General features: G+C 42.7%; 2 protein-coding genes and 1 non-coding gene across 4 annotated transcripts in view; 2 read left to right on the forward strand and 1 right to left on the reverse strand.

The window, feature by feature from the left end:
- The window catches only part of PIN4 (peptidylprolyl cis/trans isomerase, NIMA-interacting 4), a 94,406-nt gene that overhangs the window by 64,656 nt on the left and 17,603 nt on the right, over positions 1 to 12,147 (forward strand). The window lies entirely within an intron of this gene.
- ERCC6L (ERCC excision repair 6 like, spindle assembly checkpoint helicase) overlaps positions 1 to 12,147 on the reverse strand; it is a 74,074-nt gene that overhangs the window by 53,965 nt on the left and 7,962 nt on the right. The window contains exon 2 of one of the 2 annotated variants that reach the window (XM_029241504.1): positions 4,026 to 4,097. In XM_029241504.1, coding sequence (XP_029097337.1) covers positions 4,026 to 4,093 — 68 coding nt within the window. In that variant the 5' untranslated portion in view covers positions 4,094 to 4,097. Of the gene's footprint in view, positions 1 to 4,025; positions 4,144 to 12,147 lie in introns of those variants that run through there. The other variant, XM_029241503.1, reaches the window with a different exon arrangement.
- LOC114906678 lies at positions 1,921 to 2,027 on the forward strand. The gene has a single exon (XR_003796494.1). It is a non-coding gene; the product is annotated as a U6 spliceosomal RNA (small nuclear RNA).

Consider the following 12,147-nt stretch of genomic DNA (forward strand, 5'->3'; position numbering starts at 1 on the left):
AATCTTGTCAGCAACCCCACCTTGGGAAGCATTGTTATAAAACTCATCAAATCCTCCTGGGGGGGGGGGGGCGGTGGGGACACATAGTTTTCGAGGCAGGAGGCTGCTGTGTCCCCCTTTGCCTGGCAAAGTAATAAAGCTACTCCTCCAAAGCTCTGTCTCCTGCGTATCTATTAGGCAACACTGGGGAATCAGCACAAGCTGCTTGCTCAGGGAAAGGACGGGGTGGGGGACTAAAGGTCTTAAGCCTTATCCCCATTTTCCAGATGAGAAAATTGAGGCTCAGAAGTCAGGGGACTTACTTGAGGTCTCCCAGCCAACAAGTGCCAGAGTCATAATTTGAACCCCAAATGGCCCAACTCTGAAGCCAGCACTCTACCCCCCACACACTTCCTCCCTCTGTTTTCCCCAAGTCTTCTTTAAGGAAGTCATGTAACTCAGTCCAAAGATGTGTTTCACTCCTCTGTAAGACCTTTTGTCTTCTAACAGCCTTAAAACATTCTTTTTTTGGAAAGGGAGATGGAACTATTCCACTGCTCCAATTGATTTCTTTGTACTACAACAAAATTTAAAACTTCTGTGCATCAAAGGACACAATCAACAGAGTGAAAAGGCAACTTACAGAATGGGAGAAAATATTTGCAAATCATACATCTGGTAAGAAGTTAATATCCAGAGTATATAAGGAATTACAACTCAACAACAACGAAACAAGCAACCCAATTAAAAAATGGGCAAAGGACTAGAATAGATATTTCTCCAAAGAAAATATACAAATGGTCAATAAGCACATGAAAAGATGCTCAACATCACTAACCATTAGAGAAGTGCAAATCAAAACCCCAATGAAATACCATTTCAATATCGTTAGGATGGCTACTAACAACAACAACAGAATAAGTGTTGAAGAGAATGTGAAGACATTGGAACCCTTGGGCACTGTTGGTGGGAGTGTAAAATGGTGCTGCTGCCATAGAAGACAGTATGGCAGTTCCTCAAAAAATTAAAAGCAGAATTACCATATGATCCAGCAATCCCACTTCTGGATATATACCCAAAAGAATTGAAAGCAGGAGCTCAAAGAGATATCTGTACACCCATATTCACAGCAGCACTATTCACAATAGTCAAGAGATGGAAGCAACCCAAATATCCATTAACAGATAAATGAATAAACAAAATGTGACCTTATGCATACAATGGAACATTATTCAGTCTTAAAAAGCAAGGAAATCCTGTCACATGACACAACATGGATAAATCTTGAGGACATTATGCTACATAAAATAAACCAGTCATGGGCTTCCCTGGTGGCGCAGTTGTTAAGAATCCGCCTGCCAATGCAGGGGACATGGGTTCGATCCCTGGCCTGGGAAGATCCCACATGCCTTGGAGAAACTAAGCCCGTGCGCCACAACTACTGAGCCTGCGCTCTAGAGCCCATGAGCCACAACTACTGGACCCACATGCCACAACTACTGAAGCCCATGCACCTATAGCCAGTGCTCCGCAACAAAGAGAAGGCACAACAATGAGAAGACAGATCACCGCAACGAAAGAGTAGCCCCCGCTCGCCACAACTAGAGAAAGCCTGCGCACAGCAAAAAAGACCCAACACAGCCAAAAATAAAAATAAATTTATTTTTAAAAATTAAAAAAATAAACCAGTGACAAAAAGACAAATACTGTATGATTGTACTTATATATAAGGTCCCTAGAGAAGTCAAATTCACAGAGAAAGTAGAATGGTGGTTGCCAGGGGCTGGGGGAGAGAAGAATGAGGAATTCTTGTCTAATAGGTATAGAGTTTTAGTTTTGCAAGATGAAAAGAGTTCTGGAGATGGATGATGGTAATGGTTGAACAACAATGTTAATGTATTTAATAACACTGAACTGTACACTTAAGAAGAGTTAAAATGGGTGCTCACTTTGGCAGCACATATACTAAAATTGGAACAATACAGAGAAGATTAGCATGGCCTCTGTGCAAGGATGACACGCAAATTCGTGAAGCATTCCATATTTTTGGAGTTTGGGATTAGCAGATGCGAACTATTATATATAGAATGGATAAGCAACAAGGTCCTACTGTATAGCACAGGGAACTATATTCAATATCCTGTAATAAACCATAATGAAAAAGAATATGAAAAAGTATACCTGAAACTAACACGATACTGTAAATCAACTATACTTCAATTTAAAAAGATTTTTTTTAATTTTAAAGACTATATATAGTATAAATGAATCACTTTGCTATATACCAGAAACTAACACAACATTGTAAATAAAAACACTTCAATAAAAAATAAATTTAAAAAATATAATGGTTAAGATGGTAAATTTTAAGTTGATTTTATAATAATTTAAAGAAAATTTTAAATGCTCATTCCCACATCACCATGTCCTCCACCCTTAGCCATCTGGTGAATGATGAGTTTCTCAACACCAATGTCTCCTCTTGTGAGCCCTTCCCTTAGCTCACTGATCCTTGTAGTTGGCCATTCCCTCCTGTAGTATGCCTTGCACATTGTACCTCTTACAGCACTTACCAAACAATATAGCAATTATGGTCTACCTATCCCTTTCCACCACTAGATTATAAGCAGTTTGGGGGCAGGGACAGTGTTTTACTCCTCTCTGTATCCCCTAGGCCTGGGGCTTGGTAGACTGGAAAAACCCAAGAAAGGCTTTTGTAGGGGGGTATCTTAAAATTAATGTTTATTTTTGTATATTAAAGCACAGCATACACAAAAATCATTGAAAAACTACAAAAGGAAAATATTTTACCATATATAACAAGAATTTTAAATCTTTAATATATTAATATATATTTAAATAATTTTAAAAAGCTAGTTCCAAACAGAAAGATGAGTGTTGAACCTTGACTGAAAATGTATACATTAAATTATAAACGTAAAATAGAATAATAGAAAATATTTAAATTTAGTAAGAATAATATCATAAGGCATTACCAATCTTTATTAAAAGAAAATGGATTTCAAAATGGTAATTTTGTGATACAGCCACTATGGAGAACAGTATGGAGGTTCCTTAAAAAACTAAAAATAGAACTACCATACAACTCAGCAATCCCACTACTGGGCATATACCCTGAGAAAACCATAATTCAAAAAGAGTCATGTACCATAATGTTCATTGCAGCTCTATTTACTATAGCCAGGACATGGAAGCAACCTACGTGTCCATCGACAGATGAATGGATAAAGAAGATGTGGCACATGTATACAATGGAATATTACTCAGCCATAAAAAGAAACGAAATTGAGTTATTTGTAGTGAGGTGGATGGTCCTAGAGTCTGTCATACAGAGTGAAGTAAGTCAGAAAAAGAAAAACAAATTCCGTATGCTAACATATATATGGAATCTTAAAAAAAAAAAAAGATTCTGAAGAACCTAGCGGGAGGGCTGGAATAAAGACCCAGATGTAGAGAATGGACCTGAGGACACGGGGAGGGGGAAGGGTAAGCTGTGACAAAGTGAGAGAGTGGCATGGATATATATACACTACCAAATGTAAAACAGATGGCTAGTGGGAAGCAGCCGCATAGCACAGGGAGATCAGCTCGGTGCTCTGTGTCCACCTAGAGGGGTGGGATAGGGAGGGTGGGAGAGAGACGCAAGAGGGAGGAGATATGGGGATATATGTATATGTATAGCTGATTCACTTTGTTATAAAGCAGAAAGTAACACTCCATTGTAAAGCAATTATACTCCAATAAAGATGTTTAAAAAAATGGTGATTTTGAAAGCTGTAGACCCGAGAAAGCCTGGATCGATTGAAGTTCTGGCTCTTAAGGAGTTCATACCGGAGTTACTTGACCCGGGGCATCGGGGGCTCCCCAGGCTTTAGAAACCACGCCTCCTCCGAGAACACGGCCGCGCGTCTCATAAGGCTCCACCTCAACAGTTTGGGCCCCTGGGAGGGTCCAAGGGACCCCACACCCACACCCACTCCCGGCCAGGGCCTGTGAACTAGACCCGCCCAGCGACCCAAATGTACCTCAGGTAACGGGCAGCCTGCTCTGGGCTTAAAGCCCCAGCTTCCGCAAACCCTCGGGACGCCTCCATGACCCTCAGATCGGGCTCCGTGTATCTCGACCGCGGATTGAACTTCCCTCGTTCCCGCCCTGCGCATGAGCCTTGCGCGTGGAGGCGGGGCAGGGCCAACGGACAGTGTAGCGGCCGGCCAATCCACTGCACGAGCTCCGGCGCCGCCGCCTGAGCCCCGCCCACGAAGGTCGCGCGCATGCGCCTACGCGCGCTGGGTGGGGGGTGTAGAGGAGGTAGCTGAGCCCGTGGCGGGGGCTGGGTTGTGTCCTCTTGTCGTCTCTTGCATTTTCAATCTAGTCCAAACCACGCTGCGGCGAATTCTTGTGTGCGTGTGATATCCTTGTGAGTGGAGTAGACCGCCTGATATGATCTCAGTCGTTTTAGTGGCCCTTAGAAACCTCCTCCACAGCCTAGAGCCCCAAATATCCTCCCTTCCCTGATCGCCAACGTCTGGTACCGAGCGTGTTTTGAATTCATACACCCTAAGAGGCATAGTCCTCGTGATTTAAACTCACAGTAAAGAAGAGTCTTCAAGAACCAAGCCAAAAGTCTCATTTGAGAAATAAGTAGTGCTGTTGTGTATGGTCACCACCATTTCTTCAGAAGCTCCAACTGAGATGCAGTCATATTTTCAAAGGCAGAGCTCAGGGCTTCAGGTAACGTGGTGACTGAGTTTAAGTGGCTTCCTTGGGCAATGCTAAATAGGTTTGTGAGCCAACAAAAATTGTCCTTTTTCACATGCTGGCAAGAACATGGACATTAAGATTCCTCGAGGCACTAATTAACATTCAGTATTTGAAAACTCACCTATTGACCCAGTCATACGCCTATCACATATCCAGAAGATTTTAAGCTTTTTGTAAATTTCATAGAACGTTAGTGTTAAGGGAAACACCGACTGAAACCACCCGCCCTGGCCAGGCACCATAGTAACCACTTGCGTGAGTTATCTTAAAACAGGAGGTCCTGGTAAGGAATACGGAGCTAACAAGCTACCAGCAACCAGAGTTAAAAAGGGAACTTAAAGAAGGTGGTCTACTTTCTGGTTTATATGACTTTAAGTCATATGTTCATGTGACTTTAGGCCCTCTGTTAAGAGGGCTTTTAGTATACCACTACTATCCCCATTTTTCAGATGTGAAAATTGAGGCTCAGAGAAATAAATTGACTTGGCCTAAGGTTCCAAAGCTGGGAAATGGTAGGGCCAGAATTCCATACCAAGTCTATGTGAACACAAATCTGTGCTCATTCACAGTGTCACACTGCCTATTGCTGCAAAGAAGAGGGGAGTGGTGGGAAATGAGGTTTCAGGGTTAGTTGGAAGCCAGTTTGTGAAGGAGCTTGTTTACCCTGCTGAAGTGTTTGAATCACTTCTTCTCCTGGAGGCAAGTTTGAATTGGGGATGGGGGGTGGGGAGTTAAGTGTATAGGTGCCCTGGGTACCCAAAGGATGAGGGTGGTGAGAAGAAGGGCTGGTGGAGAGAATTCCATTGAAGAGAGAGATACGAGCACAAAAATCTTTATCTTGAGTCTGAGGAAGGCCATCTCTAGTTGTGCTTTGGCTCAGTGTCTGCCATCATCACTCATACCCTTGGAACTGTTGAGAACCCAGGATGAAGCAAAGCAGAACCCTGATTGCTGCCTTAGGCAACTGCCCCTATGTTGGCTTTGGAGAAAAGCTAAAAGGAAGGCCCTCAGGAGCCATGCTACTCCCTGTCTGTTTCCCTGGGACAGTGATCTCCAAACGCCCTGATCATTAGATAAAAGGACCAACCCTCCTGCTTACCTGCCCTTAGGCTACTGGGTTTTTCTCAGTGCCATTTTCACACAGCCACAGGACTCCCCCTCTTTAAACACAAAGTCCTCCTGCTCTCCTTCCCTCCCCCTCAGTCCTGCAGTAGCTGCTTCCTTTGGGCCCTTCTCAGTGCCTTCTGGAGTGCCAGCTTCCACTACAGGGTGCCAATGACCTAGGAAACTTGCCACCCATGACTCCTAGTCCTCCTCTGTAAATGGTCACACACATTCAGAGAGGTTGGGGAGGATTTAGAGTGGATAAACGGAGAGAATGAAAAGAAGATCAAAATAAGAGTTACCACTCATACTGAAGAATAAAAACCATATGATCATCTCAGTAGATGCAGAAAAAGCTTTTGATAAAATTCAACACCTATTTATGATAAAAACTCTCCGGAAAGTGGGCATAGAGGGATCCTACCTCAACATAATAAAGGCCATATACGACAAACCCACAGCAAACATCATTCTCAATGGTGAAAAACTGAAAGCAATTCCTCTAAGATCAGGAACAAGACAAGGATGTCCACTCTCACCACTATTATTCAACATAGTTTTGGAAGTCTTAGCCACGGCAATCAGAGAAGAAAAAAATAAAAGGAATACAAATTGGAAAAGAAGAAGTAAAACTGTCACTGTTTGCAGATGACATGACACTATACATAGAGAACCCTAAAGATGCCACCAGAAAACTACTAGAGCTAAACAATGAATTTGGTAAAGTTTCAGGATACAAAATTAATGCACAGAAATCTCTGGCATTCCTATACACTAACAATGAAAGATCAGAAAGAGAAATTAAGGAAACAATCCCATTCACGATTGCAACAAAAAGAATAAAATACCTAGGAATAATCCTACCTAAGGAGGTAAAAGACCTGTACTCAGAAAACTATAAGACACTGATGAAAGAAATCAAAGATAACACAAACAGATGGAGAGATATACCATGTTCTTGCATTGGAAGAATCAATACTGTGAAAAAGACTATACTACCCAAAGCAATCTACATATTCAATGCAATCCCTATCAAATTACCAGTGGCATTTTTTACAGAACTAGAACAAAAAAAATCTTAAAATTTATATGGAGACACAAAAGATCCTGAATAGCCAAAGCAGCCTTGAGGGAACAAAATGGAGTGGGAGGAATCAGACTCCCTGACTTCAGACTATACTACAAAGCTACAGTAATCAAGATAATATGGGGGCTTCCCTGGTGGCGCAGTGGTTGAGAATCTGCCTGCCAATGCAGGGGACACATGTTCGTGTCCTGGTCTGGGAGGATCCCACATGCCGCGGAGCAACTAGGCCCGTGAGCCACAACTACTGAGCCTGCGCATCTGGAGCCTGTGCTCCGCAACAAGAGAGGCCGCGATAGTGAGAGGCCCGCGCACCGTGATGAAGAGTGGCCCCCGCTTGCCACAACTAGAGAAAGCCCCTCGCACAGAAACGAAGACCCAACACAGACAAAAATGAATAAATAAATAAATAAATTTATTTTAAAAAAAAAGACAATATGGTAGGGCTTCCCTGGTGGCACAGTGGTTAAGAATCTGCTGGCCAATGCAGGGGACACGGGTTTGAGCCCTGGTCCGGGAAGATCCTGCATGCTGTGGAGCAACTAAACGCGTGCGCCGCAACTACTAAGCCTGTGCTCTAGAGCCTGCGAGCCACAACTACTGAGCCCGTGAGCCACAACTACAGAAGCCCACGTGCCTAGAGCCCATGCTCTGCAACAAGAGAAGCCATCGCAATGAGAAGCCTGTGCACCACAATGAAGAGTAGCCCCCATTTGCCGCAACTAGAGAAAGCCCACGTGCAGCAATGAAGAAGACACAACACAGCCAAAAATAAATAAATAAAATTAATTAATTAATTAAAGAAGAAAAAGACAATATGGTACTGGCACAAAAGCAGATATAGATCAATGGAACAGGATAGAAAGCCCAGAGATAAACCCACACACACATGGTCAGCTAATCTATGACAAACCAGGCAAGGATATACAGTGGAGAAAAAAACAGTCTCTTCAATAAGTGGTGCTGGGAACACTGGACAGCTACATGTAAAAGAATGAAATTAGAACACTCCCTAACACCATACACAAAAATAAACTCAAAATGGATTAGAGACATAAATGTAAGACCAGACACTATAAAACTCTTAGAGGAAAACATAGGAAGAACACTCTTTGACATAAATCACAGCAAAATCTTTTTTGATCCACCTCCTAGAGTAATGGAAATAAAAACAAAAATAAACAAATGGGACCTAATGAAACTTAAAAGCTTTTGCAAAGCAAAGGAAACTACAAAAAAGATGAAAAGACAACCCTCAGAATGGAAGAAAATTTTTGCAGATGAATCAACGGACAAAGGATTAATCTCCAAAATATATAAATAGCTCATGAAGCTCAATATTAAAAAAAAAACAAACAACCCAATCAAAAAATGGGCAGAATGGGGGCTTCCCTGGTGGTGCAGTGGTTGAGAGTCCGCCTGCCGATGCGGAGGACATGGGTTCGTGCCCCAGTCCGGGAAGATCCCGCATGCCACGGAGCGGCTAGGCCTGTGAGCCATGGCCACTGAGCCTGCGCATCCGGAGCCTGTGCTCCGCAACGGGAGAGGCCACAGCAGTGAGAGGTCCGTGTACCGCAAAAAAAAAAAAAAAAAAAAAAATGGGCAGAAGACCTAAATAGACATTTCTCCAAAGAAGACATACAGATGGCCAAGATGCACATGAAAAGCTGCTCAACATCACTAATTCTTAGAGAAATGCAAATCAAAACTACAATGAGGTATCACCTCACACCAGTTAGAATGGGCATCATCAGAAAATCTACAAACAACAAATGCTGGAGAGGGTGTAGAGAAAAGGGAACCCTCTTGCACTGTTGGTGGGAATGTAAATTGGTACAGCCACTATGGAGAACAGTATGGAGGTTCCTTAAAAAACTAAAAATAGAACTACCATACGACCCAGCAGTCCCACTACTGGGCATATACCCAGAGAAAACCATAACTCAAAAAGACACATGCGGGGCTTCCCTGGTAGCACAGTGGTTGAGAGTCCGCCTGCCGATGCAGGGGACACGGGTTCGTGTCCCGGTCCGGGAAGATCCCACATGCCGTGGAGCGGCTGGGCCTGTGAGCCATGGCAGCTGAGCCTGCGCGTCTGGAGCCTGTGCTCCGCAATGGGAGAGGCCACAGCTGTGAGAGGCCCACGTACCGCCAAAAAAAAAAAAAAGGACACATGCACCCCAATGTTCACTGCAGCACTATTTACAATAGCCAGGTCATGGAAGCAACCTAAATGCCCATCGACAGACGAATGGATAAAGAAGATGTGGTAGGGACTTCCCTGGTAACCACTGGTTAAGAATCGGCCTGCCAATGAAGGGGACATGGGTTCGAACCTTGGTCTGCGAAGATCCCACATGCCATGGAGCAACTAAGCCTGTGTGCCACAACTACTGAGCTAGCGTTCTAGAGCCCGTGAGCCACAACTGCTGAGCCTGTGTGCCACAACTACTGAAGCCCGTGTGCCTAAAGCCCATGCTCTGCAACAAGAGAAGCCACTGCAATGAGAAGCCCTCACACCGCAACGAAGAGTAGCCCCTGCTCGCCACAACTACAGAAAGCCCATGTGCAGCGACCAAGACCCAACGCAACCAAAAATAATAAATAAATAAATAAAATTAATTCTTAAAAAAAAAAAGATGTGGTACATATATACAATGGAATATTACTCAGCCATAAAAAGGAACGAAATTGGATCATTTGTAGTACGTGGATGGATCTAGAGACTGTCATACAGAGTTAAGTAAGTCAGAAAGAGACAAACAAATATCGTATATTAACGCATATATGTGGAACCTAGAAATATGGTACAGATGAACCAGTTTGCTGGGCAGAAATAGAGACACAGATGTAGAGAACAAACATATGGACACCAAGTGGGGAAAGTGGCAGGGGGGCTGGTGGTGGGATGAATTGGGAGATTGGGATTGACATATATATACAGTAATATGTATAAAATAGATAACTAATAAGAACCTGCTGTATAAGAAAATAAATTAAATAAAATTCAATAAAAAAAAACAAATCCAGTGCCAAGGGCCCCATCTCAAATCTCCTGGAGCTATCTTTTCCAGAGACATGCTTGTGTAGCCAATAGCCCCAGTTACTGCAGTTACAAATCAGTATAGTGTGTTCAGACCGCCATCCTCCTATGATTCATCAGGGAAGTGATTAAATAAAGTGTACTGAATTGCTTTAGAGACCAGGGAATGAAAAATATATGCTTATTTCTCTTCTTTCTTTTGTATTCCTTTTCAAACAAATAAGTACTCCATAAGCATTAATTTAAAAAAAATGAGTTACTACTATATTCCATTTATGTGTCAGGCCCTGTTCAAAGCACTTTACTTTATTAACTCTCTTGGCTGTTCCTCATTTCACATCTACCCCCAAAGCAAGGGCTTGAATTCTCACTGCTTCTCTCAAGGCAATGGAGTTTTTTAAACCTTCCCTAATTATTGTTAATTTTTAAAGTGTGATGGTGGTATTGTTGCATGTTTTAAAGCCCTTATCTGCTAGAAGTACATAATGGAGTATTCTCAGATAAAATGTTATGACACCTGGGATTTACATTAAAATACTCCAGTAAAGAGAAAAATGAGAGACCGATGAACATGGATTGGCAAAATGTTGATAATTGTTGAAGCTTGTTACAGAGGTTCATTATCCTCTTCTCTCTACTTCTCTGCGTGTTTGAAATTTTCCATAATAAAAATTAAAAAAAAAACCTTTGCTTTCTAATCTGCAGATTACACTGAGTCATCCACACTCACAGACCGGAAATAAGATAATGAGGCCTTGTGGGAGAGTTCAGAATAGGTAAATGGAGAGATGGATGAGGCAGAATACGAACAATAGCTACTACTGGGACTTCCTTGGTGGCACAGTGGTTAAGAATCTGCCTGCCAATGCAGGGGACACGGATTTGAGCCCTTGTCTGGGAAGATCGCACATGCTGCAGAGCAACTAAGCCCGTGCACCACAACTACTGGACCCACGTGCCACAACTACTGAAGCCTGTGCTCCGCAACAAGAAGCCACCGCAATGAGAAGCCCATGCAACGAAGATTAGCCCCCACTCGCCGCAACTAGAGAAAGCCTGCGCACAGCAACAAAGACCCAACGCAGCCAAAAAATAAATTAATTAAATAAATAAATTTTAAAAAATAAAAAAGAACAATAGCTATTACTAATAGAGCACTTGAGTGCCAGACCTTGTTGTATGCGCTTTACATATATTAACTCTTTTAATCCTCACAACAACCTTGTTAGGTAGTGTATACCATTATTAAAATCCCTTTATAGATAAGGAAACTGAGGCACAAGAAAGACTGAATAAGTTACACAAGTTTACACTGCTCGTGAGTGGTAAAGCTGAGTTCCAAACACAAGCAGCCTGTCTTTTGACTCTTTGCTAGAGTCAAAATGCTAGTTAGATATAGAAAGCAGCTGATAGGTGAAAAGAAGGATTCATTCTTCTATTATTCATTTATTTAATAAATATGTGTTAAGCCTTTACAAGATGGCCAGGCAAGGATATGGGTGCTAGGGAACAGTGGTGAGCAAAACAGACAGATTCTTGCTATCAAGGAGTTTAAATTTTGATTGGGGGCTGGGGGGTGGGTACACTTGAAACAATGATCACGCAAGTATATGGAAAATTACAAACCATGATGAGGTTTGTAGGCAGGAAAACTCCAGGGAGTTCCGAGAGCATCTGATGGGGTACCTGACCCAGCCTGGAAGGGCTGGAAAAGGTTTCTCTGAGAAAGTAGTATTTGAGCTGAGAGCTGAAGGATAAAGAGGAGTTAATTAAACAAAAATAATAATAAAAAGGGAAGGCAAGAGCATTTCAGGAAGAGGGAAGAGCATTACTAAAAACCGTGACAGGAGAAAGCTTGATGCATGGGAAGAATTGAAAAGGATAGGGTGATTGGAGCAAAGTCTAGAACGCTAAAGTTGGAACAGTTTTCTGGAGTCAGTGCAATGTCACAGGTGAGGGAACTGCCACTGGGAAAGAAGGGAGTGGTTTGTCTGAGGTTACACCCTGAAACAGTGGCAGAAATGGGATTCAAAGCTAAGTTCCTTGACTCCCAGCCAAGTGCTCTTTCCAGCACAGACCTCGGCTTCCCTGCATATGAGGAGGAGGGAAGCCAACTTGGTGTCAGCAAAATGCTGCTCTTGGGGACTGAGAATGG

Source organism: Monodon monoceros, unplaced genomic scaffold (genome assembly GCF_005190385.1).
Source record: "Monodon monoceros isolate NGI ecotype Baffin Bay Population unplaced genomic scaffold, NGI_Narwhal_1 Super_Scaffold_22, whole genome shotgun sequence".
Taxonomy (NCBI): domain Eukaryota; kingdom Metazoa; phylum Chordata; class Mammalia; order Artiodactyla; family Monodontidae; genus Monodon; species Monodon monoceros.